The sequence below is a fragment of the Macrobrachium rosenbergii genome, chromosome 55, assembly GCF_040412425.1.
Source record: "Macrobrachium rosenbergii isolate ZJJX-2024 chromosome 55, ASM4041242v1, whole genome shotgun sequence".
NCBI lineage: Eukaryota > Metazoa > Arthropoda > Malacostraca > Decapoda > Palaemonidae > Macrobrachium > Macrobrachium rosenbergii.
Window position 1 is genome coordinate 86,213,908 of NC_089795.1, and position 27,986 is coordinate 86,241,893.

Here is a 27,986-nt window from a genome sequence, read left to right on the forward strand (position 1 = left end):
TTTGTGTCCATCAGAGCCATGTGGAAGTGTCTTATGGAGACCCAACACTTTTAGAGGGGGAGGCATCTGAGAACATAATTTCTGTCTGGCTGAATCAAGTCATCTAAAGGGGTCATACCAATATCACCGAAGACCAAGCATCCTAAACTGGGATTGGGAAAAATGAGATTAGAGATACGTCAATCTCCCAGGCATTTAAAAGAAATGTATTTGGTAACTTTTATGTAACTCATAAGTTTCTCAATATAGTTTCAATTGGACTTGTTGACAAACCATTTTTTTTCAAGTCTCTTGGGGGAGTGTGTATATAACGTAATCTTTCTCATTCTTATGAACCATATTCCTTTACTTCCTGGCACTGCGACCTTACTGGTTTGGCAAGTTGTATGTGTCTGACCAGCTGACAAAGCACAACCACAAACCTAGTAACCAGGCCATAGTCCAATTCATATCCCCTGTTCTGAGAATTTTGTTACTACTGTACTGAACTTGTACATCAAGTCAAATGGTTCCAGAGGCCCTGGCTCTAATCACCCTTGGGAGGTGAGGGGAGCAAATAGTCTCCTCCCAAACTAAGCAGCTATTCAGGCTAATGTAAAGCAATGATTCTTTGATGAAATAAATATAACTTTATTCATGAAAATAATATTTTCAATAATATTCAATGAACTTAAAAGATTTTCCATCTGAGGACAAAGATGGAATAATCATACCAAAAGTGCTATGGAAAGTTGCGCAGGTGGGGACTAGAAAGATTCTGGCTTCTGTAGATTGATATAACAGTATGGTTTAGTTTCAAGTATTTGTAGGGTTCAAATACATATATGACACTTCTCCATATACTGAAATCATTTTTCTTTTTTCTCTGGATATAAATATTTTCCTTTATCCACTTCTGACTTGTCAATACTTAAGCAAAAGGTAATCAATCTGATAAAATATGAAAAGTCAAAATCAACACTTGCATATTTCACCAGTTCACTCATCTGTACATCTAATGACCTGACTTGGAAACTGGTTTATCAATGATTCTTGCGCTTTGTAATAACTTTGAAAGAACGACTATTAACCAATCAGATTATCCTACCTGTTGTATATGATAATGATGCAGCCAGCATCATTTCATTTCATTTATTTCTGAATTTTATGCGATTGCTTGGCTATATTTCTGTCAGCTGTAATGTGTCCATCAGATTAAAGTACATGTATTTTTTGTACTTTCCAGTTTTGCCTAGGTTTGGTATGATCACTTGTTCTCCAAGGTCAGTTGTAATTTTGCTTTGTGCTTTTTTCAGTTTCTTGTTTCTCTCCAAATTTACCAGTATATTTCTTCTCTTTCTCCTTTCTTTGTGCTTCTTGTTTGATAGTTTTTTGTTGTTTTGTTGTTCTGTTTTTTCTTTCTGCTCTTTCACTTTTTAAATCTGGCATGATAACTTCTAGATGTTCGCCATGGTCTGTTCTGTCTTTTATTCTTGCTTCTTGTTCTTTATATTTCTGACATGATCTGTTCCCTGTAATGTGTGGTCCTTGACAAAGTAAGCATGTTGATGTCTCTGAATTACAGTCTCTTAGCCAGTGTCTTCTCCCACACTTTGGGCATACAAGTTCTCCTCTACATTGGTTAAGCTTATGTCCAAATTTCTGGCATTTAGTGCATCGTACAACATGGTATCTGTCATATACTTTGCAAAACTTTTCATCGCCAAACTTATCGAGAATATACAGCTTGTCACCACGTGCTGCTACATTCCTTCTTATTTGTGGTGAGCACTTTATGACGTACTGTGGCCTTCCGTTGGTGTCAGCATTCAGTGTTGCAACCTTTTTGAAGTCATCTTCATTTTTTATCAAGTATCTTAGCCATGGGTTCTTGTCTTTTATATTTTCTATGATATCCTCTTCATTCACATATTTTGGGATTCTGGTTATCAATATTTTGGGAGACAATGTCCTTATCCCACGTGCTGCATTGTTTACTTCTGCATTTTCTACAGTTGGTAATGCTGCACTTTCTTTAAACTCTATGATGCAGTGTTCATAATCTTTGGAATCTGTATGGTTTGAGGGGAAGAAGTCATCATCTTGAACATCTGTATACATGTGTTGTCTTGGGATATCACAAACCACTGGCCGTCTGTTTTTCTTTGGTTTGGGAGCATTTACCGCTGGGGCAGTTGATTTAACAACTACAGTATTCTTTTTTGGTCTTAATTTGTCTACACAATTTGTTCCCTTTGATTTTGGGATATTCTTTCCCATTTGTTTACTCATGGAATTTTCATGAACTACTGACAGAATGTTTTTTTGTTTACCAGCTTTTACTTCTGGGTCATTCGGATTAACAACTAAGGTATTCTTCTTTCTTGATTTTAACTTGTCTTCATAGTTTGTTTCCGTTGATTCTGGAGTCCTCTTTCCCATTTGTTTATTTACTGGGATTTCACCAACTGCTGACAGAGTGTTTTTGTTTTGTTTGGTAACTTTTACTATTGGTTCTGTTGATTTTGCAACTAAGGCATTCTTCCTTGTTGACTTAAATTTGGCTGCATAACTTGTTTCCTTTGATTTTGGAAGCGTCGTTCTCATTCGTTCACTCGGGGGTTTCACTCTTTTATTACGCCAAATAAACCTCGACATTTTGTCAGTGGTGTATAGATGTCCCTCGTAATCACATGTCCTGCATCTCTTCTGGAGTGTATCCACTGCTTCCTGTGAATAGCAAAATATTACCCTCAAAAGCGTCTCCTTATTTTTATGTTTCAATATACAGACACCTCCCTACTCACAAACATTCAAGATGGGAATGGAAATTAGAATTGTGTTCAGTGCTCCCCTTTGCCACCTGTAAGTTCAAATTTTATTTTGCGTGCCTATTCTGTACATACAGTACTGCATGTACAGTGTATTGTGTTTTAGGATGAAGAAACATACAGTACTGAATAGATTTTATGTACTTAAATAGGCATGAAGAGCACAGTAACCAACTTACAAAACAGTCCAATATACAAATGGCCATCCAGAACATAACTCGTTTGTGAGTAGGGTGGTGTCTGCAATTCAGTTCTGATGAAACACTTATCAGACAGTAATAGCCAAGTTGTCACTTAGAATGCTTTGTGACACTAGAATTGAAACCATAGCTCTTGAATTATGTTGTAAGCAACACCCACTTTTCCCCTAACAAAAACAACAGAGCCTGACCATTTTTTTAAGTCCAGTATTCCTGAACATTGAGTTAAACTGTAAAAAACCCATAATTGAAATTTTTAATTAAAATATGCACTTACATTTGCACTCAGAGCAGTTCTCTTTTCACATTTAGGACAGAGGACAAACTTGTGGCAGAAATCCTTGAGCAGTTGGTGCAGCTTCTTTGTCCCATGAAGCCCATGGACGATGACTCTACCTTTCTTTTTGTAAATTATTGTTCCAAGTTTGTAGGAAAAATATTTCATTATATCTGAAACAGAAAACCAACTGGTGTGAATGATTGAATCATGAAATTTAGGCTATAATACAAAGCAATGGGTACTTCAGCCATTCAGCTCTGAGGAGCAAAAGGAGGCGCTCAAGTGATTGGACAGCAAGATAATAGAGATCCAGAAAATAAATGAGATGACGTACAAGTAACTAAAGGTGAAACTGGGAGGAAAACCCACTAAGAGGTAACAGTCTGAGAGGTTGAATTGCAAGATGGGAAAAAATGGAGGCAGTATTGGAGGTCGAAGTATAAAAGGCTAAAAGGAGAGTGAATTTAGGGGCTGAGAGGGATAATAAAAACACCTTTTAGTTTCCTGTAAAAGAAAACTATTGAGATGCTATCTGTCTGTCCATCCGCTAAAAAAACTTAGGCTAGAGGCTGTGATGTTGATCATCCACCCTCAATCATCAAGCATACCAAAGTTAGCCATGATCATGTGTCTGCAACACTGAGGAGTTTCATAAGCCACAGTACAGAAAAACTCATTGTGCTGCTTTTATTTTTATCTTGTTTAGTAGTGCCTACACTGCATCACATGGGTACACTGACACAATATTCCCTTCAGAGAACATGATGTGAACAAATGGTGTGTTTCACAATCAATCAGTCAGTCCCTGTGGTCCATGGGGACACACTGAACCTATACTAATGCTCTCCACGAATGGCTATCCATGTTCTCTGCCTTAGGTCATCTCAACAATCCTCTCCTGCATCCATCTTCATTGTTTTCTGCCATGCTCTTATAGGCCTACCCACCCATGCTTTTACCCTCAGAAGGGTTCAGTAATATTGCCATGATTATGTACTGTAACTCAAAATTTCTAGACAAAACTAATCTGTAGATTATCCTTTTATTCTCATTAAAGTAATTGTGAAGATATTTCTCCTTCCAAACAGTACAGTATTCTTATTTTGTTTACCCTTTGGTAGTAATACTTTATTCAATATTATTTCCTTTCTTAAATGAATACTATTTTCTGTATTAAGGAAAAGCCTCACAGTTGCCTTATACACCTATACAGAAGCCTGGTGTATAGGTGCATATCCTGCACACACTCACTCTCCAAAATATTAATGTCCTTCACTTCTAACACTTTTGCCAATACTGTATATATATTACTTCTTAGACATCCTATTCCCCTTTCCTTCTAAGACTTCCAAACTCTATAATCAGTATCCCAATGTATTCTACAGTTCAACCCCTTGTTTTACATCAATGTGAACTTTGTTAATAAATTTTGTGTTAATTTCTCTCACTTGTAACCACCGCAGGTTTGGATTCTGATCTTTGTTGTCTGCAATTCACTGACTTGCAAACATCACAATGTTGATGCAGATATTACCTGAAACTAACATTCTGAGAACTAAACTAACCAAACTTAGCTTGGCCTGTCTCCCTTTCCTAGCCATTCATCTCACTGTAGTATTCTAAGCATCAGTGACCACAGCTGTTGTGATACTGGTTTGTTGAACTAAATCAATCAATAAAACTCATTTTGCTGACATACACATTTGACTCCATTGTAGTAAACAATGATTCACTTCCATTTCCCCATGCTTCAGTTTTGCGTATTTTTTTTTTTTTTTAGTGATCCCCCAAAACAAATCACTCCCTTTTATTTTTTGCTTAAACTTCTTTTATCTCTTACATCTTTTCAGTAATTATTTTCTAAACATTTCATTAACTATAGTCTAATTTTCCTTACCTACCCCACTCTTTTATTTTTTCCTTACATCAGGCTTCCTTCTACACTGGAAACTCACTTTAAACAATCTTCATTTCTCTTGCTAATCCTCTCCCATCCCACCATTTCAACACCAGCTACTCAACTTCCTCGTCTTTACACACCTGTCTCCACTGACACCTAAGCCATAAACCTTTCCTCCTCCATAGAGACTGTTTTCTGTTCTCATTTTCCCTACAACCTAATAAACCTCTCAAACTTTCAGCCGTGTTAACACCTCATCTATCAGTTTAACCATCCATCTTCTCTGTACTGGTAAAAGTTTTTTATACTACCTGCTTTAACTTTCGTCTGCCCCTCACAATCATGCAGACAGAATAACCTGATTAAGTAATCCATTTTTTTTTTCTCATTCATCAGCAATGTACTTTACATCTTGAAAATTGATAGCAGTCAGCATTTGGCTTGAGAAATGTGTTTTGCATATTCCAAACTTATAACAGTCTAACATGATTCAATGCTGACAAAAGCTTTACAACACACAAAGCAAAAGGCAATTGAAAATACCTTAGCATAGAATTACCACAGCCGAGATAGGAGTTGTAACCAGCTCCCTGAATTTACAAGCCAAAAATGCAAGAGAATAAGATTGTGCAAATAAATATCAATAAAGGGCAAATAAATATTAAGAATGAGAAAAATTTTAGTTGTCATGAAAATGGTGATATTGCTATATTGCTGTTTGGTTAAATGAGTTAACTTGCAAACATTGTAACTTGAAAACTTACATATCAGAGGGTGGCCTAATGCCCTAGAAACAGCATCCAGGTTTAAAATGCGAGTCTGCACTCTCGACTTTGCCTTCACCTCGGTAAGCATGTGTGGAACCTTTACCCTGGACTTCTTTTCATAGTCCTTGAGTGCAGTCATCACCTCTTGCATACTTGCCCAAGGAGCAATTTGCCCATCAACCTTTCAATTGAGAAAAGCAAGATATTTTACTACTTTCACTCTGATACTGAAAGAGAAAAGAACAAAAGGTTATGCAACCCAATGCCCTTTTTTAAACTCAGGTTTGAAAAACAAAAAAAAAAAGAGGGAGGAAGAATACAACTTAACCAGGGAAAAATGGTAAAACCTGCCTTTTTACAGAACAACTATTGTAAGTAAGGGACAAAAGGATGGGTATGAGAATTCCAAAGAATGTTATTTGAGGAAAAATGAAACCTACTGAACCTTGTAACCAAAATGGTGTTCTATGATGATTACTGATATTATTGCATTCTTGATTTTCCATCATTAAGACTATGCTTTGTGACAATGAATCTGGACGAAAACAAATCAAAGAATATTTTGCAGGATGCCAATGGATTAAATCTTGAAATGTTACTAATGGTTTATGAATATTGTTATCCACTGGTAGGTACTGTTTCAGATTCTCATAGTGTATAAGGAATAACATGTACTTAATAAATAATAAATAATGTACAAATTAAAAGTGATTCTTGGGTAGTGAGTTTGATGTAGTAACAATAACACAAAGAACCATTGACGATTTGTTAAAACTTTTGTCTGACAGCCTTGATAGCAGGCAGCTGTATGGAACATTCTCTAAGAATACCTCAGCAACACTTATTAAAGTTTGTGTAAAAGATTGTAAATTTGAATTCAATTGGCAAAATTACTTTCAAATTTTTGGTCTGGCGAAGGGATATCACATATCAGCAGTATTAAATAACATACCATAATGGAATTTTTTGGGAGTAAAATATCAGCAACATTATTTCAGAAACTGTACACTGGTTTTGATACACTGATGACATATTTTGTAGCTGGCTATGTAACAAAAATGTTAACACGTTCACTGACATTAAATGGATTGGTACTATAAAAAAAAAATATACCATGGATATGGGAAATTATTTTAGTCTTCCCTTTTTGGATTACCATATTCAAAGAAGTAATAAAGAGTTCAAATGTAGTGTTTACAAAAATCCCCACCAATATTCATGTCTATGTTCAATTTTTACTTGTCCACACCCATGAAGTTAAGAGATCATTGTTCGCATCAATGTTTATAAGGGCATTACGCATATGTAATCCTGAATATATTCATGAGAAAATAGGTGTTACTGTATGAGGAATATATGCAAGAAATTAAGTTCCATATACTTCAGTCCGCATTCTATAATTTTCAAATAATCTAAAATATTTCGTTTACAACAAACAAGTGTTAGATATCCGACATATGGTTCAAAATGGCATGATAATAAGAATGTGGAGTTTTTTTATGAAAAACTCAGTAAAAATGAGGTTTACTTTGTTTTCAATACATCCAAAGCATTAAAAGTAAGGTTTTCTTAGGATTTTTGACGATTTTCGACAATTTTCCGGTTTTATGATTTTCATTTTTTATCTATGTAAACTGGGGACTGCCTGTATTGTATAAACAAGACATGCAACACAGAAAACCTACTAGTACTGCTATATTGTATTAGTGTAACTTTAAAAACATATTCCTAATCAGTTTAAAACTTTCACCATATTATGCATTTCAGAACAATTATCAAATGAAAAAGGACTAATAAAGATATCTCTTGAAAATACCTTGATATGTACAAGATACGCACAGGATTACAGATACAATTTGTCTATTCTATAATATATAACTGAGTATTGTTTTACAAGTGAGATACACAATATACTGTATATACTTGTGTATATATACTCCTCTATATGTGAATTATATATTATAAAATTTAAAAAGGACTTTTGTTTTATAACATATTTTATTTTGTTTTATTGAAAGTATAATAAAATTATTAATGCTTTGCTCATATATATAAATACTCTGTTTTAATTTTTATTGGTCTTCTCACACAGGTTTTGTCTTCATAGGCTCTACTGTATAAATAATTGATTAGTTATCTTAATGAGGTTTACAAAACCAATACAATTAAAGTAACTTAAACACTGATGTAGTAGTCACTAGTCAGGTATTGTATTCCTCTGTTTGTATCCAGTAGCCACGCGAGCCATAAGTTTATGACATCATGGACACATGAATTTGCGTGCCAAGCTTTGATACGCTCTTCTAAAATGAGCACCCCAACAGGACCAAGTTGGATTTTTATCTGTACACAGGTGTATACTAATGGTTCTTCTTCTTTTGAATGACTTTGTCTCAACTTGCTTATCTGTCAGGGATATGAGAGTGGCAGTAATCATATTCTTGGGAGGTCCTTTTCTTGAGGCAGAGAGACAAACCCTGTTTTCAATGCATAAACATTAGTTAACAAGCAGTTAGCAACTAACTTGTCAAGCCAAAGGAAGGTACAGTACTGGCAACTGTCCATATTATGAGAAATGGCATTTGTTTTCCACATTAAATTTCACTTCACTTGAATATGATTAAAAGTATTGAATTACAGCTATGGTCAAATACCTCTTGGCATGAGTAATTCCTAAACATCAGTAATTTGCTGGAATGTGTTCTGCCTAATTTGATTAGTGGTCATATTAAGGTGAAAAATTTGTCAAACTGCCCAAAGTGTTTACTGTTAACCTTGCATGTCAGTCTTAAATTATGGTTACAGTTTTCAACACTGTAAATTGATAAGCCAGGCTGTGGCACCAGATCTCAATAGCCTAACTATCCATTTAGGATATGGTTATAGGCTAGTCAAATACTAGTCGAAAATAAGACAGATAAAAATGACTATCAAAACAGGCTAAACCCTAACGGTTTAGATTGTTCCAGATACAGTTAGTGCCAGTTATTGTTTCTGCTTTATGAGCAAAATAGTCTATCACAAAACTTTTCTATGGAAGCTCAGGGTAAATAAGAATTTTTACCTAAGTCATAAACCACATATTTATCTGATACTTATATTAAAATTTATGTATTTTTTCTAATCACTTGAGCAAACATTTATTTTTGTGTTTTCCTTCCTCCTATATCAAATTATTACAGTGGGACCACAGTGGGAAACCAGTGGCTTTTGGGTGGGGGTAAGCCACACTGCATGAATGAAAAGGATTGGTAAAAACAAATGTGTAAATTATAAGTATGGGAAAAATCCATGCCTTATGTCTAACATCTGACCAGTAACAATCACAAAGTAAATTGTAATGGAAAACATTTTGGCCAGGACAATTACAGGGATACGTTCGAAGTTAACCTACGGTGCTGGATCTTATCTGACTGGAACCCCTTGACTTAGCCTAACAGTTTTTTGCTTGCTTTTACATTGCTACTGGAGTGTGTGTGTGGCGTAAGGTAAAGTTTTGTGTGCAGTGGTCAGTAATTCTTTGAGTGGGCTACCATTATCAAACGTTTTCTTTGTTTCACTTCATATTACGTCATTTAACACTTCTTAAATTTCATTGTTTCCTCTTAAAACTTCAAATAACTTCATGTAAAAGTTTCACTTGAACTACTTAAGAATACATTTGTACTTAATGACACATCCATATTTGTAACTGAGGTCAGGAGGCCAATAATGATAGAAGGCTGGACAGTCCATAAATATTTGGGGCTTCACCTGGAGAACTATTGCATTACAGAAACAGTAACAAATTGCACAGTTGGTACAGTGTATCACATGCACTAGGCTATAAATGCTAAAGTATTCCTAACATTGTCACCATGACAAGTACCATCAAATACTTGTGAAATATTAATACAGTACCAAAGTACCATTTTATATAAGGTTAAACTTGATAAATCACAGTATGCTTAGCCCATGAAATTTTAATTGAATCCCATCTGCAGATTGGCTTAAGTTTGAAGTTCCCCTTTGTCAGGTTAAAATACACCAGGGCTTCAGTTAGATGCAGGTAATGGCAGTAATACATAAAGTTAGGGTTATACTATAAGACAGCACTTTAGTTTAGTACCAAGTGGTTGAATGATGGTCATTTTGGTGTATTTCCATAAGGTACATATAGGCCTTGGGAGGTTTTGCTGAAGCTGTTCCAAGTTCTTGGATATTGGGAGGTTGTAGGCACTTCTAGTACATACGCTATTTTGGATCGCTCATGGGAGCTTTTATGTGTTTCTTACCTAATAATTACCCACCTTTTCCAGTCAATTAACACTTTAGAAAATCTTATGCTTAAGTTCTGGGCGTTTTGCAACTCCTCTCAGTATGCCTTCTGCGTAAGAAGCATTGACAGGGAACTTCACTGATATATTTTAAATTATACATAAATAAAGTACCCTTTACCCATTTGGAAGTAAAGTAATCTCACAGACAAATGTTTCTCTGCCACAAAACCTTGGCTGAAAGAATTGATTATCAGGATTCGGAATGAAGTGAGGAAATGTGTGCCCACCAAGGTAGGAAATATGATCTTTTTCACTTCATGCCCTAGGTCAGGTTAGGATAGGGGGCTCAAGTAAGAGTTCAGCACCCTAGGTTAAGATAGGATGCATCCCTATGTTTTACTTTGTGACTTTTATGGTGCTTTAGGTTGGTTTAGTTTGGTTAGGATGCATCTCTGTAACTGTTCTTACCGTATTTTCATGCTTTATAAACTGTTTTTGGTGATAACTTTGATAATCTGATATACTGAAGTATATTATACAAGGCAGGCATTTGGGATGTGATAAAATCTTTAAATGTCTTCATCTTTACATTTCATGCTTTATAAACTGTTTTTGGTGATAATTTTGATAATCTGATATACTGAAGTATATTATACAAGGCAGGCATTTGGGATGTGATAAAATCTTTAAATGTCTTCATCTTTACATACATTACCGACCCTCAAAATCTTCCTTTTAAAACAACGTAATTCTTTGTTCACATTTATTAGCAGCCGATGTAATGAGATTTGAAAGATGTCATTGCCCGTCTGCTAGTGCATTATGTACAGTAATCAAACTACCATAAAGTTTGAAAGTTCACGGAGACCAAAATTATTTATATTGGGAGTTAAATGCTTTAGTTCATTTAATCATAGCGGTTCGAGAGGCGTCCATGTTTGTTTGTTTACAAGTATCAGCTGATTCCTGTCTTCACGTCGTTCAAGGCCAACCAAAACTGTCATGAATCACTGATACAACTGAATGTCATGGTATGAGACCCACTTGAAAACACCCAGGAGTAATGAGTAATAATGCGAAGGAGATTAAGAAATATAATAAATAACGAGAAGATGAAATTCATCACACAACACGAACCGTCTGCCACTGAATTTCCAGCTGCATTTTCGCCCTTCCCAAGAGGACCGTCGTCGATATCTTTCCTTTTGCTCACAAAGGCTTCTTTTCGCTTTTCCTTTCATATACGTTTTGTAGCGGAGGTGACCGTAGAAACTGTAAGGTCGCTCTGTCAGCAACTTGAAGACTCTGGGACCAAAAGTCAAGCGAATATGACTCGTGTGTCGTGAAACAGCGATGCGATCGCTTCTCATTTGCCTGTTGACAAACGCGTAGTTGGATACAATACACCTCCCAGGCTCACCTACGTCTCGCGTACCGAACGTGACGTACCACTGCAGGGGCGTCAATTTTGGCGGGGGGGGGAGCACTTGCCCCCCCTCAATGCACTAATTCCCGCCCCCCTCGCAAAAAAAACTTGGTTTGTTCCCTAGCCTGTGAAATATATAATATAATATGTGGTTGGGTGTGGCACACCTGTTTGCTGCTTTATTAACTCAGTACAGCTCTTATATGGCTTCAAAATTCCCCAAAATGCGCACAAATTTCTATACATTTCTTTGGGGGCTTACCCCGCCCCTGATAGCCTCTTTCTACCCCGCCCTTTGCCCCCTGATAGGGCTCGTTTTGAAATAAAGTATCTCATTTTGCATATTCCCCGCCCATACCATAAGTTCTAAACCTTTGCCCCCTCCCCTCCCCGCAACAGAAAAATCTGAAATGACGCCACTGCTTACCAGTGCAAGTTTGAAATAAAGTATCGTCATTTTGCATATTCATGATGTATAACACTCGTACATGTATAACTTGGTAATTTTCCTGTTGATGCTGTATTCATAATAAACACGCAGTTCATGACAGTGAATCGATTTGACTTGATGAATTCATGAACGGTGTCGATAAGGCGGGGAAGTCATCCAAGTATCGGAGGAGATATGATTATCGAACTCGTATACGAAACGTATTCTGTCTGAAGGGTTACTCGAGGAGAAGAGCCCACTATTTCACCTGTGGGTCCAGTTTAAAATTATAAGAATTTTTAGTTATCTTCTTTTAGTGTAGATACTTGCTCAGAGTAACTGGTCAACTGAAATCCACCTTCACCTTCGAAAATCATTTTTAAATGGCGATGGAAATTCAGGTTTTAATTTTTAATGGATTTTTGTTTATTGACAATGTCAGTCCTTTACCCCAGTAGGTGTAACCATGCTATTATAGTCTGTGTAAGATGTTTGGGCAAAATAACGCCCGTTGTGACTTTTTATATAAATAAGTCGACGCCAAGCTATGGAGCAACATTCAGTTGACAATCTCAACAGTTTCTTCACAGATGCAGTTCTTTAAGGAACGCACAGTCAACTTGAGAACAAATAGAATGTGTGAATGCTTAGTCTTATTGGAGACACATATCGCATGTCGATTGATATTGATGATTGATCTTGATCTAAAATAGTATGAACACTCTCGGACCAAAAACGTAGACCAGGGTAAATATTACAAAAACTCGCAGCTTCAAAATAAAGATTATATATATATTATATATATATATATATATATATATATATATATATATATATATATATATATATATATATATATATATATATATATATATATATATATATATATTTTATATAATATTGTTTTCAAATTGAGTGCTTCTTATATTTTATAAATGTCTTTCAGTGTTTTCTCGTTAGTATCGTAGCTCCTGCAGAATAGGAGAATCTGTAGTTCGTTTTAAAATTTGCCTTCTTTTATGATCTTTACTTCAGGCGGTATTTTATTGTATAGTCTTTATGATCTTTACTTCAGGCGGTATTTTGTTGTATAGTCTCGGTGCACGTTGTACAAATGCTCTCTCGCCCGACTTACAATTTATTCTAGGTTCAAATAACCTATATGCTTCACTTGCATGTCTGATTACAATATTATTTCAGGTCTAAAGAAGCAAGCAGTTTCTCATTTATCTTGGTTCATCATATATTAGCGCTTTAAAGGCTGTAAATAGTAGGCCTATTTTATATTCTCTTCTAGCTTTTACTGGGAGCCAATGTAGCTCAATTTATAGTGCTGGGGTTATTCTAACACGGGAGCGTAGTCCTTTTATTAATCTAGCTGCTCTATTTTGTACGCCTTGCAATGTTCTTAGTAGTAGTTAGGGAGACCGTAGTATATAACGTTGCAGTAGTCAAGCCTCGAAAGTATTTAGTTGTCAGAGTATCTTCGTTTAGGCATTTTCTAATAAATGCAATGTTTCTAATATGATAGTTACAGGTTTTTGTAATATGCAATATATGGTTCTTCATCGACAATTTATTATCAATAAATACTCCTAAGTTCCTCACTGCTGCTACAATACTTATTGTTGACGAACCAATAGTTATTCATTTGAAATGTTCATATTTTCGTAGTGCACTGTCAGATCCAAATAGCATACACTCAGTTTTGTCTTAAGTTTCAATTTCTTCGCCGACATCCCTTTTTTCTATATCTTTCATTATTGCATCAGTTTTATTAATGGAGTCGTCTACTGTTTCTACAGGAAAATAGAACTGAGTATCCGCAGCATACTGTTTCTACTTAACCTTGTGCTCATTTAGAATTCTAGATAGTTCAGTTTTGTAAATGCCAAATAGCAGTGGGCCCAGAACGCTGCCTTGGGGCACTCCTTTTGTTAGACCATTCTTTTCTGATTTCACATTTGATATAACCAATGTAGCCTTCCTATTTTCTAAGTAGCTTCTGTACCATTTGTGTAGGCCTACATCATCTTCGATGCCTTCTCTGTAAGTAGTATATTGTTAACTTGAATGTAAACAGCTTTCCCGCAGGTATTTATTTGACTTAAGATACGTATGCTAATAATCGTATGCCTGAAATGAATGGCCAAATCGAACTTGACTTGAAATGCTTGCAAACTGTTTTGGTAGGCTGCCATTCATTTCATGTATACCGGTTATTAGCATACGTAAGTAAAATAAAAATCTTCAGGAAAGTTGTTTACCCTAAAGTTAACATTGCGCTTCTTACAGTTCCACACCTGTGAAGAAACCTGAGAGATTGTTAACCTATAATACCGTGTTGCGCCATGGCTCGGCGTCTCTCTTCTTCTTCAAACCCGTGTTGAAAGGCGTGCTGTGCTAGAGTGTTGCTTGTCTTTATGGGGAAAAATATTTTTTTTTTTATCTCGCATGTTATTGAGAACCCTTTGTCACTGTGGACACAATTCGTGAGCTACAAGACTTTGAGATATATATATCTATATTTTTTTTCTGTCATTCTTACCAAAAACATTATCATAATTTATTTACGGGTTTTTTCTCTGTAATATTATTTGTGTGTATGTATAGGTTAACTAAACCATTTAAAAAAAAATTCTGCATACGATCCGGAGAAAAAAAATCTGCATACGATCCGGAGTAAAAAAAAAAAAAAATTCTGCATACGATCCGGAGTAAAAAAAACAAATTCTGCATACGATCCGGAGAAAAAAAAAATCTGCATACGATCCGGAGTAAAAAAAAAAATCCTGCATACGATCCGGAGTAAAAAAAAAATTCTGCCTACGATCCGGAGTTACAAGCGATTGTAAATATAATCAGGATCAAGCTTTCCGTGCAGTTAAAACTTGATTTGTTTCAAGTCATGTTGAATTTAATCTTGAGGGAAATCTGATATGTAGAGACTTTATGTGATATGCGCATCAGTTCGACGTCTAAATGATTTGCGAGAGAAAATCGTGCACTTTTATGAAATGCGATGCGAGTCTAAATCGTGCACTTTTATGAAATGCGATGTTAGACTCACAACAAATTATTGGGGGAGTGAGCTTCTATAAAAAAATAAAGCCAACACATCTGTGAGTGAGTTAGCCCAGCCAGAAGTTGTGTTGAACACCTGTTTTTTTTCTTTTCTTATTGTTTTTAGAAGTGCACGGAAATGGCCGAGACTTGACACTACATTTTTTTTCACACACGCACTGTGAAGTAAGAGGGTACTACTGTAAACATCCACTCTCCCTCGTAGTTTTGACAAGTTGACGAAGCGTAAAAAAATAAGAAAAAAAAAATTATAGCCTACACCAGAAAGGTTCTTTTCACAATTTTCAATGTCAAAGTCTTTTATCCCATATTAAACAAAAATACAATGAGATGCCTAAAAAAAAAGGGGACCCATGCAAAACTCTCCGTAGGTGTGGCAAGGCCAGCAGCCATCAGTGAACCTCAGCCCGGTGCATGTATGCATTACTTACGGTTCTTTACAGCGTTCTTTCGGACCCTAGCTGCAACCCCTGTCATTCCTTTTACTGTACCTCTGTTCATATTCTCATTCTTCCATCTTACTTTCCGCCCTGTCCTAACAGAGCTGTTTAGTAGTGCTGTTTCGAGGTTTTTCTCCTTTTACACCTTTCAAACCTTTTTCTTTCAGTTCCTTTGAGATTAGAACTTTGTCAATCTCCCAGGCTTTTAAAAGAAATGTATTTGTTAACTTTTATTTATGTCACTCATAAATCTCTCAATAGTTTCAATTGGACCTGTATGTTGGACAAACCATTTTCCTCAACTCTCTGAGGGGGAGGGTGTGCAGTATGTAATATATAATCTAATCCATATTCCTCGACTTCCTGGCACTGCAACCTGGGGTAACAGCAGCTATGCCTTACTGGTTTGGCAAGTTGCATCTTTTTGACCAGCTGAGAAAGTACAACCACAAACATAGTACTTTATAACAAGGCCCTATTCAATTCATGATCCCTTGTTCAAAGAATTTTATCATTACTGAACTTGTACATCAAGTAACCAATTGGTTCTTAGCCACGTAAAATAAGTCTAATCCTTCGGGCCAGCCCTAGAAGAGCTGTTAATCAGCTCAGTGGTCTGGTAAAACTAAGGTATACTTAACTTGTACATCAAGTACAAATGGTTCCAGAGGCCCTGGTTCTAATTACCCTTGGGGGTGGGGGTAGGGTTGGGGGGGAGCATATAGTCTCCCCCAACCAAGCAGCTCTTCAATCTAATGTAAAGCAATGACTCTTTGATGAAATAAACATGACTTTTTACATGAAGATATTATTTTCAACAATATTCAATGAACTTACAAGACTTTCCCTCCTCCCAGCCTGCCTTTCTGTTCCTTGCAACTGGTTCAGACAACACAGAGATAGAATCTACCTGCCAAAAGTGCTGTGGAACCTGTATGCATACTCAGACAGGTGGGACTAGGAAGATTCTCCCTCTTCTGTAGAGTGTCTGGAGGACTGAAGTTGGACAGTATGACTTTTGTGTTGATATAAACTAATTTTCTTTTCAAAAATATATATTTTTGGCTTGCCTTCCTCTTTCCTAGCTTGTCCTATTTCATCTTTAAACAATACGGAGTTCTATAACTTCCATTTCTTTACAAAAGTTTGGACAACATTGTATTTTTGAGCTGAGCACTTCAACATGAAAATTATACAGACAGTATACATGTATTATCGAAGTAACAAGCTAAGTTTCAAGTATTTTCAGGAATCAAATACATAAGTAGCAGATCTCTTTATACTGGTAATTTTTTTTTATCTGGGTATAGTTTTCCTTTGTCCACTTCCGACTTGTCTTTACTTAAGCAAAAGGTAATCAGTCTGATAAAATATGAAAAATAAAAATCGACACTTACATATTTCACCGGTTCACTTATCCGTACACCTAATGGCCTGATTTGGAAACTGGTTTATCTATGATTCTTGCGCTTTGTAGCAACTCTGGAAGAACGACTATTCCCCCATCAGATTATCCTACCTTTGGCATGTGATGATAACGATGCAGCAGCCAGCATCATTACATTTCATTTATTTCGAATTTTATGCCATTGCTTGGCTATGCTTCTGTCAGCTGTAATGTATCGATCAGATCTGGCTATGCTTCTGTCGAGCTGGCTAATGTATCAGATCAGATCGATGGCTGGCTATGCTTCTGTCAGCTGTAATGTATCGATCAGATCGATCGATCAGATCTGGCTATGCTTCTTCTCCAGCTGTAATGTATCGATCAGCTGGCTATAATGTAATCGATCGATCAGATCTGGCTATGCTTCTGTCAGCTGTAAGATAGCTAATGTATTTCTTGTGCTTCTGGCTGGCTGTATCGATCAGATGTCTGGTTTGATAATGTATCGATCAGATCTCTGCAGAATTGCTCAGCTTCTGGTCAGCTGTACCATCCATCGATGGCTATGTTCTCAACTGTGTATCGATGATCTGGCTTTGTTCAAAAGATCTGTATTTTTGTTCCTGCTTCTGGCTGGCTCTGGTGTTGGTTTGATAACTTGTTCTCCAAAGGGCAGTTGCATTTTTTGTTCCTGTTTTGCTTCATTTGTTCTACTGGTCAGTTGCATTTCTTGGTTTTGCTTCATTTTTTCTACTACAGGCACATCTTGTTGTTCTCCATGGTCAGTTGTATTTTTATTCCGGCTTCTACTTTGCTGTTGTTCTCAATGGATGGATGGATGCATGCATGATATCTACGGCAGAAGTCCAGCCACCATTCAGCGGTCAGTTGCTTTCTTTGTTTTTTCTTCTTGATTTTCACTACAGGTATGATATCTTGTTTTCCTGGCGCAGTTGTATTTTTGGTTCTTGCTTCTTCTACTTTCTTGTTCTCCACGGTTAGTAGTGTTTTCTGTTTTTGCTCTGCACTTTCAACTACAGGTACAACTTGTTGTTCTCCGTGGTCAGTTGCGTTTTTGCACTTTGCTTTGTTCAATTTCTTGTTGCTCTTCACATTTACCTGTATATTTTCTTCTTTCTTCTTTCTTTGTGCTTCTTGTTTGATAGTTTTTTGTTGTTTTGTTGTTATATTTTTTCTTTCTGCTCCTTCACTTTGTAAATCTAGCATGATAACTTCTAGATGTTCTCCATGGTCAGTTCTATCTTTTATTCTTGCTTCTTGTTCTTTATATTTCTGACATGATCTGTTCCCTGTAATGTGTGGTCCCTTGCAAAGGAAGCATGTTGATGTCTCTGAATTACAGTCTCTTAGCCAGTGTCCTTTCCCACATTTTGGGCATACAAGTTCTCCTCTACATTGGCCAAGCTTATGTCCAAATTTCTGGCATTTAGTGCATCGTATAACATGGTATCTGTCATATACTTTGCAAAACTTTTCATCGCCAAACTTATCGAGAATATACAGCTTGTCACCACGTGCTGCTACATTCCTTCTTATTTGTGGTGAGCACTTTATGATGTAACCTGGCCTTCCCTTGGCGTCAGCTTGCACAGTTGCAACCTTTTTGAAGTCATCTTCATCTTTTATCAGATACCTTAGCCATGGGTTCTTGTTTTTTATATTTTCTATGACATCCTCTTCTTTCACATCTTCTGGGACTCTACTTATCATGATTTTGGGGATCAATTTTCTATTCTCACAAGCTGCAGTGTTACTTTCTACAACTGGTAACGCTTCACTTTCTTCAAACTTTTGGAAGCAACACTCATAATCGTCAGACTCTGTTTCTTCGAACTTTCTGAGGTAGTATTCATAATCTTCAGAATCTGTACAGTCTGAGAGGAAGTATTCATCGTCATGAATATCTGTATACATGTGGTGTCTTGGGATATCACGAACCACTGGCAGTCTGTTTTTCTTCGGTTTAGTAGCATTTACTGCTGGGGCAGTCGATTTTTTTATTGGTCTTAATTTGTCTGCACAATTTGTTTCCTTTGGTTTTGTAATATTCTTTCCCCTTCTTTTACTAATGGGTTTGTCATGAACCACTGGCAGAATGTTTTTCTTTTGTTTAGTAGCTTTTACTTCTGGGTCAGTTGAATTTACAACCAAGGTATTTTTCTTTTTGATTTTAATTTGTCTGCATAGTTTGTTTCCTTTGATTCTGGAATCCTCTTTCCATTTGTTTATTCATTGGGATTTCACCAACTGCTGGCAGAATGTTTTCGTTTTGTTTGGTAACTTTTACTGCTGGTTCTGCTGATTTTGCAACTAAGGCATTCTTTCTTGTTGACTTAAATTTGGCTGTATAATGTGTTTCCTTTGATTTTGGAAGCGTCGTTCTCATTCGTTCACTCGGGGGTTTCACTCTTTTATTACGCCAAATAAACCTCGACATTTTGTCAGTGGTGTATAGATGTCCCTCGTAATCACATGTCCTGCATCTCTTCTGGAGTGTATCCACTGCTTCCTGTGAATAGCAAAATATTACCCTCAAAAGTTTCTCCTTATTTTTATGTTTCAATATGCAGACACTTCCCTACTCACAAACATTCAACAGATACAGAAAAATGGGAATGCAAATTAGAATTGTGTTCACAGCACTCACCTTTGCCACCTGTAAGTTCAGATTTTATTTTGCGTGCCTGTTCTGTACATACAGTACTGCATGTACAGTGTATTGTGTTTTAGGATGAAAAAACATACAGTACTGTACTGTATAGATTTTATGTACTTAAATGGGCATGAAGAGTACAGTAACCAACTTACAAAAAGTCCAATATACAAATGGCCTTCCGGAACATAACTCGTTTGTGAGTAGGGTGGTGTCTGCACTTCAGTTCTAATAAAGACACTTATCAGACAGTAATAGCCAAGTTGTCACTTGAATGCTTTGTGACACTAGAATTGAAACCATAGCTCTTGAATTATGTTGGCAGCAACACCCCACTTTTCCCCTAACAAAAACAACAGAGCCTGACCATTTTTTAAGTCCAGTATTCCTGAACATTGAGTTAAACTGTAAAAAACCCATAATTGAAATTTTTAATTAAAAGATATGCACTTACATTTGCACTCAGAGCAGTTCTCTTTTCACATTTAGGACAGAGGACAAACTTGTGGCAGAAATCCTTGAGCAGTTGGTGCAGCTTCTTTGTCCCATGAAGCCCATGGACAATGACTCTACCTTTCTTTTTGTAAATTATTGTTCCAAGTTTGTAGGAAAAATATTTCATTATATCTGAAACAGAAAACCAACTGGTGTGAATGATTGAATCATGAAATTTAGGCTATAATACAAAGCAATGGGGTACTTCCAGCCATTCAGCTCTGAGGAGCAAAAAGGAGGCACTTGAGTGATTGGACAGCAAGATAATAGAGATCCGGAAAATAAATGAGATGACGTACAAGTAACTAAAGGTGAAACTGGGAGGAAAACCCACTTAAGAGGTAACAGTCTGAGAGGTTGAATTGCAAGATGGGAAAAAAAACTATTGGAGGCAGTACTGGAGATCTAAAACTATAAAAGGCTAAAATTAGAGTCATCAAGAATTTAGATCATGGCACTGAGAAAAGGGATTATACACAGTAAGAAACTTTGGGGCATTTTTATCTTGTTCAGTAGTGCCTACACTGCATCACATAGGTACGCTGACACCAATAACCCCTTCAGGGAACATGATGTGAACCGTGGTGTGTTTCACAATCAATCAGTCAGTCCCTGTGGTCCATAGGGGACACACTGAACCTATACTAATGCTCTCCACGAATGGCTATCCCATGTTCTCTGCCTTAGGTCATCTCAACAATCCTCTCCTGCATCCATCTTCATTGTTTTCTGCCATGCTCTTATAGGCCTACCCCACCCATGCTTTACCCTAAGAAGGGTTCAGTAATATTGCCATGATTATGTACTGTAACTCAAAATTTCTAGACAAAACTAATCTGTAGATTATCCTTTTATTCTCATTAAAGTAATTGTGAAGATATTTCTCCTTCCAAACAGTACAGTATTCTTATTTTGTTTACCCTTTGGTAGTAACATTTATTATTCTTAAATGAATACTATTTTCTGTTTTAAGGAAAAGCCTCACAGTTGCCTTATACACCTATACAGAAGCCTGGTGTATAGGTGCATATCCTGCACACACTCACTCTCCATAATGTTAATGTCCTTCACTTCTAACGCTTCTGCCACTACTGTATATTTATATTACTTCTTAGACATCCTATTCCCCTTTCCTTCTAAGACTTCCAAACTCTATAATCAGTATCCCAATGTATTCTACAGTTCAACCCCTTGTTTTACATCAATGTGAATATTTGTTAATACATTTTGTATTAATTTCTCTCACTTTTAACCACCGCAGGTTTGATTCTGATCTTTGTTGTCTGCAATTCACTGACTTGCAAACATCAGAATGTTGATGCAGATATTATCTGAAACTAACATTCTGTGAACTAAACTAACCAAACTTAGCTTGATGTGGCCTGTCTCCTTTCCTAGCCATTCCTCTCACTGTAGTACAGTTCTAAGCATCAGTGACCACAGCTGTTGTGATGCTGATTTGTTGAACTAAATCAATCAATAAAACTCATTTTGATAACATACACATTTGACTTCATTGTAGTCAACAATAATTCACTTCCATTTTCCCATGTTTCAGTTTTGTATATTTTTTTTTTTTTTTAATGATCCCCAAACAAATCGCTCCTTTAAACCATTTTTTGCTTAAACTTCTTTTATCACTTACATCTTTTCAGTAATTATTTTCTAAACATTTCATTAATTATAGTCTAATTTTCCTTACCTACCCCCACTCTTTTATTTTTTCTTACATCAGGCTTCCTTCTACACTGGAAACTCACTTTAAACAATCTTCATTTCTCTTGCTAATCCTCTCCCATCCCACCATTTCAACACCAGCTACTAACTTCCTCGTCCTTACACACCTGTCTCCACTGACACCTAAGCCATAAACCTTTCCTCCTCCATAGAGACTGTTTTCTGTTCTCATTTTTTCCCTACAACCTAATAAATCTCACAAACTTCAGCCATGTCAACACCTCATCTATCAGTTTAACCATCCATCTTCTCTGTACTGGTAAAAGTTTTTAATACATTCCTGCTTTAACTTTCTTCTGCCCCTCACAATCATGCAGACAGAATAACCTGATTAAGTAATCCATTTTTTTTCTCATTCATCAGCAATGTACTTTACATCTTGAAAATCGATAGCAGTCTGCATATAACTTGAGAAATGTGTTTTGCATATTCCAAACTGATAACAGTTTTACATGATTGAATGCTGACAAAAGCTTTACAACAAACAAAGCCAAAGGCAGTTGAAAATACCTTACCATAGAATTACCACAGCCGAGATAGGAGTTGTAACCAGCTCCCTGGATTTACAAACCAAAAATGCAGAGAATAAGATTGTGCAAATAAATATCAAGAACGGGCAAATAAATATTAAGAATGAGTAAAATTTTAGTTGTCATTCAAATAAACATGAAAATGGTGATATTGCTATACTGTATTGCTGTTTGGCTAAATGAGTTAACTTGCAAACATTGCAACTTGAAAACTTACATATCAGAGGGTGGCCTAATGCCCTAGAAACAGCATCCAAGTTTAAAATGCGAGTCTGCAGTCTCGACTTTGCCATCACCTCGGTAAGTATGTGTGGAACCTTTACCCTGGACTTCTTTTCATAGTCCTGAGTGCAGTCATCACCTCTTGCATACTTGCCCAAGAGCAATTTGCCCATCAACCTTTCAATTGAGAAAAGCAAGATATTTTACTACTTTCACTCTGATACTGTAAGAGAAAAGAACAAAAGGTTATGCAAACCCAATGCCCTTTTTAAACTCAGGTTTGAAAAACAAAAAAAAAAAGAGGAGGAAGAATACAGGTTTGAAAAATGGTAAACCTGCCTTTTACAGAACAACTATTATAAGTAAGGGACAAAAGGATGGGTATGAGAATTCCAAAGAATGTTATTTGAGGAAAAATGAAACCTACTGAATCGTGTAACCAAAATGCTGTTCTATGATGATTACTGATATTATTGCATTCTTGATTTTCCATCATTAAGGCTATGATTTGTGACAATGAATCTGGATGAAAACAAATCAAAGAATATTTTGCAGGATGCCAATGGATTAAATCTTGAAATGTCACTAATGGTTTATGAATATTCTTATCCACTGGTAGGTACTATTTCAGATTCTAATAGTGTTTAAGGAATAACATGTAATTAATTTAAATTAAATAATGTACAAATTAAAAGTGATTCTTGGGTAATGAGTTTGATGCAGTAACAATAACACAAAGAACCATTTGATGATTTGTTAAAACTTTTATCTGACAGCCTTGATACTGCAGGCAGCTGTATGGAACATTCTCTAAGAATACCTTTGCAAAACTGATTAAAACTTGTGTAAAATTATTGGTCTGGCGAAATTTGAGTATTAAATAACAATAATGGAAAGTAAAATATCAAACATTATTTCAGAAACTGTACACTGGTTTTGATACACTGATGACATATTTTGTAGCTGGCTGTGTAACAATTATCAAATGAAAATGGACTATTTACCATATGGGAAATATCTCTTGAAAATACCAAGATATAAAGAAGAATAAAGAGTTCAAATGTAGGATTACAAAAACACAATATTCATTCTATAATATATAATACACAAGATATATACAAGTTCGTGATAATGTTTATAAGGATTACAGACACAATCTTCTATTCTATAATATTATAATTAAAGAAATTGTTTTATAAACAAGTCCGAGATACAGTATCCAGCATATACTTCTGTATGTTTACAACGCATGTTCTACTCTGTATATGTGAATTATATATTAAATTTAAAAAATGGCATGTATAAGAATATTTTATCTATGAAAAACTCAGTAAAAATGAGGTTTACTTTGTTTTCATTAAAAGTATACATTAAAAGTAATTTTCTAGGATCATAGATATAAACTTTTCCGGTTTACGTGATTTTCACACAGGTTTTGTCTTTATAGGCTATACTGTATTTTGGGTGAAAACAAGACATCCAACAATAATCATATCTAGGTCAGTTTTGTATTAGTGTTTTTAAAAACATATTGTCAGTTTAAAACTTTTTTTCAAAGTATACAATTAACTGATTATCTTATCTTAATGGGGTTATCCAGTTCAATGGTGATTTGTCACTTTTAAATACTGCCTGTTTATATTTTATTGCTCCAGAAATTACACCTTATAAAAGTTTTTGCATCATGCTTTACTGTATTCCCCTTATTGAAAGATAATAAGAAGTGCCCTAATGCACTTTTGCAGTCTTCTCACTTTTGTCTCATATGTTACTGACAAATAATATAAAATCTTAATGACAAAACCAATACAATTAAAGTAACTTAAACACTGATGTAGTAGTCACTAGTCAGGTATTGTATTCCTCTGTTTGTATCCAGTAGCCACGCGAGCCATAAGTTTATGACATCATGGACACATGAATTTGCGTACTTCGCTTGATACGCTCTTCTAAAATGAGCACCCCCAACAGGACCAAGTTGGATTTTTATCTGTACACAGGTGTATACTAATGGTTCTTCTTCTTTTGAATGACTTTGTCTCAACTTGCTTATCTGTCAGCATATGAGAGTGGCAGTAATCATATTCTTGGGAGGTCCTTTTCTTGAGGCAGAGAGACAAACCCTGTTTTCAATGCATAAACATTAGTTAACAAGCAGTTAGCAACTAACTTGTCAAGCCAAAGGAAGGTACAGTACTGGCAACTGTCCATATTATGAGAAATGGCATTTTGTTTTCCACATTAAATTTCACTTCACTTGAATATGATTAAAAGTATTGAATTACAGCTATGGTCAAATACCTCTTGGCATGAGGTAATTCCTAAACATCAGTAATTTGCTGGAATGTGTTCTGCCCTAATTTGATTAGTGGTCATATTAAGGTGAAAAATTTGTCAAACTGCCCAAAGTGTTTACTGTTAACCTTGCATGTCAGTCTTAAATTATGGTTACAGTTTTCAACACTGTAAATTGATAAGCCAGGCTGTGGCACCAGATCTCAATAGCCTAACTATCCATTTAGGATATGGTTATAGGCTAGTCAAATACTAGTCGAAAATAAGACAGATAAAAATGACTATCAAAACAGGCTAAACCCTAACGGTTTAGATTGTTCCAGATACAGTTAGTGCCAGTTATTGTTTCTGCTTTATGAGCAAAATAGTCTATCACAAAACTTTTCTATGGAAGCTCAGGGTAAATAAGAATTTTTTACCTAAGTCATAAACCACATATTTATCTGATACTTATATTAAAATTTATGTATTTTTTCTAATCACTTGAGCAAACATTTATTTTTGTGTTTTCCTTCCTCCTATATCAAATTATTACAGTGGGACCACAGTGGGAAACCAGTGGCTTTTGGGTGGGGGTAAGCCACACTGCATGAATGAAAAGGATTGGTAAAAACAAATGTGTAAATTATAAGTATGGGAAAAATCCATGCCTTATGTCTAACATCTGACCAGTAACAATCACAAAGTAAATTGTAATGGAAAACATTTTGGCCAGGACAATTACAGGGATACGTTCTAAGTTAACCTACGGTGCTGGATCTTATCTGACTGGAACCCCCTTTGACTTAGCCTAACAGTTTTTGCTTGCTTTACATTGCTACTGGAGTATGTGTGTGGCGTAAGGTAAAGTTTTGTGTGCAGTGGTCCAGTAATTCTTTGAGTGGGCTACCATTATCAAACGTTTTCTTTGTTTCACTTCATATTACGTCATTTAACACTTCTTAAATTTCATTGTTTCCTCTTAAAACTTCAAATAACTTCATGTAAAAGTTTCACTTGAACTACTTAAGAATACATTTGTACTTAATATTACGACACATCCATATTTGTAACTGAGGTCAGGAGGCCAATAATGATAGAAGGCTGGACAGTCCAAAAATATTTGGGGCCTTTACCTGGAGAACTATTGCATTACAGAAACAGTAACAAATTGCACAGTTGGTACAGTGTATCACATGCACTAGGCTATAAATGCTAAAGTATTCCTAACATTGTCACCATGACAAGTACCATCAAATACTTGTGAAATATTAATACAGTACCAAAGTACCATTTTATATAAGGTTAAACTTGATAAATCACAGTATGCTTAGCCCATGAAATTTTAATTGAATCCCATCTGCAGATTGGCTTAAGTTTGAAGTTCCCCCTTTGTCAGGTTAAAATACACCAGGGCTTCAGTTAGATGCAGGTAATGGCAGTAATACATAAAGTTAGGGTTATACTATAAGACAGCACTTTAGTTTAGTACCAAGTGGTTGAATGATGGTCATTTTGGTGTATTTCCATAAGGTACATATAGGCCTTGGGAGGTTTTGCTGAAGCTGTTCCAAGTTCTTGGATATTGGGAGGTTGTAGGCACTTCTAGTACATACGCTATTTTGGATCGCTCATGGGAGCTTTTATGTGTTTCTTACCTAATAATTACCCACCTTTTCCAGTCAATTAACACTTTAGAAAATCTTATGCTTAAGTTCTGGGCATTTTTTAACTCCTCTCAGTATGCCTTCTGCATAAGAAGCATTGACAGGAACTTCACTGATATATTTTAAATTATACATAAATAAAGTACCCTTTACCCATTTGAAGTAAAGTAATCTCACAGACAAATGTTTCTCTGCCACAAAACCTTGGCTGAAAGAACTGATTATCAGGATTCGGAATGAAGTGAGGAAATGTGCCCCCACCAAGGTAGGAAATATGATCTTTTTCACTTCATGCCCTAGGTCAGGTTAGGATAGGGGCTCAAGTAAGAGTTCAGCACCCTAGGTTAAGATAGGATGCATCCCTATGTTTTACTTTGTGACTTTTATGGTGCTTTAGGTTGGTTTAGTTTGGTTAGGATGCATCTCTGTAACTGTTCTTACCGTATTTTCATGCTTTATAAACTGTTTTTGGTGATAACTTAATGATAATACTGATTTGGGATATAAATGAAATGTATTTTACATTTCATGCAAAACTGTTTTTGGTGATAATTTGATAATCTGATATACTGCATTTGGGATTTGGGATGATAAAATCTTTAAATGTCTTCATCTTTACATACATTACCGACCCTCAAAATCTTCCTTTAAAACAACGTAATTCTTTGTTCACATTTATTAGCAGCCGATGTAATGAGATTTGAAAGATGTCATTGCCCGTCTGCTAGTACATTATGTACAGTAATCAAACTACCATAAAGTTTGAAAGTTCACGGAGACCAAAATTATTTATATTGGGAGTTAAATGCTTTAGTTCATTTAATCATAGCGGTTCCGAGAGGCGTCCATGTTTGTTTGTTTACAAGTATCAGCTGATTCCTGTCTTCACGTCGTTCAAGGCCAACCAAAACTGTCATGAATCACTGATACAACTGAATGTCATGGTATGAGACCCACTTGAAAACACCCAGGAGTAATGAGTAATAATGCGAAGGAGATTAAGAAATATAATAAATAACGAGAAGATGAAATTCATCACACAACACGAACCGTCTGCCACTGAATTTCCAGCTGCATTTTCGTCCTTCCCAAGAGGACCGTCGTCGATATCTTTCCTTTTGCTCACAAAGGCTTCTTTTCGCTTTTCCTTTCATATACGTTTTGTAGCGGAGGTGACCGTAGAAACTGTAAGGTCGCTCTGTCAGCAACTTGAAGACTCTGGGACCAAAAGTCAAGCGAATATGACTCGTGTGTCGTGAAACAGCGATGCGATCGCTTCTCATTTGCCTGTTGACAAACGCGTAGTTGGATACAATACACCTCCCCAGGCTCACCTACGTCTCGCGTACCGAACGTGACGTACCACTGCAGGGGCGTCAATTTTGCGGGGGGAGCACTTGCCCC

General features: G+C 36.0%; 3 protein-coding genes across 9 annotated transcripts in view; 1 reads left to right on the top strand and 2 right to left on the bottom strand.

Moving 5' to 3' along the window:
* Positions 1 to 27,986, top strand: part of LOC136835585 (uncharacterized) — a 123,323-nt gene that overhangs the window by 60,348 nt on the left and 34,989 nt on the right. The window lies entirely within an intron of this gene.
* LOC136835576 (uncharacterized) lies at positions 1,117 to 27,902 on the bottom strand. Of its 3 annotated transcripts, none has more exons than XM_067099263.1 (4): positions 27,633 to 27,902; positions 5,955 to 6,138; positions 3,288 to 3,460; positions 1,117 to 2,709 (listed from the first exon to the last, which is right to left on the bottom strand). In XM_067099263.1, exons 1-4 carry the CDS (start codon positions 27,657 to 27,659, stop codon positions 1,264 to 1,266), a joined length of 1,830 nt encoding a protein of 609 aa, XP_066955364.1. In that variant the 5' UTR covers positions 27,660 to 27,902; the 3' UTR covers positions 1,117 to 1,263. The 3 variants fall into 3 exon arrangements, with proteins under 3 accessions (XP_066955364.1, XP_066955363.1, XP_066955365.1); XM_067099262.1 differs by lacking the exon at positions 27,633 to 27,902 and adding an exon at positions 11,354 to 11,783; XM_067099264.1 differs by lacking the exons at positions 5,955 to 6,138; positions 27,633 to 27,902 and adding an exon at positions 11,354 to 11,632.
* LOC136835581 (uncharacterized) lies at positions 17,704 to 22,796 on the bottom strand. Of its 2 annotated transcripts, XM_067099271.1 has the most exons (4): positions 22,637 to 22,776; positions 22,405 to 22,446; positions 20,112 to 20,284; positions 17,704 to 19,513 (listed from the first exon to the last, which is right to left on the bottom strand). In XM_067099271.1, the coding sequence occupies exon 4, from the start codon at positions 18,916 to 18,918 to the stop codon at positions 17,737 to 17,739; it is 1,182 nt and encodes a 393-aa protein (XP_066955372.1). In that variant the 5' UTR covers positions 18,919 to 19,513; positions 20,112 to 20,284; positions 22,405 to 22,446; positions 22,637 to 22,776; the 3' UTR covers positions 17,704 to 17,736. The 2 variants fall into 2 exon arrangements, 1 of the variants encoding a protein (XP_066955372.1); XR_010852203.1 differs by lacking the exon at positions 22,405 to 22,446 and having other exon boundaries at positions 19,105 to 19,513; positions 22,637 to 22,796.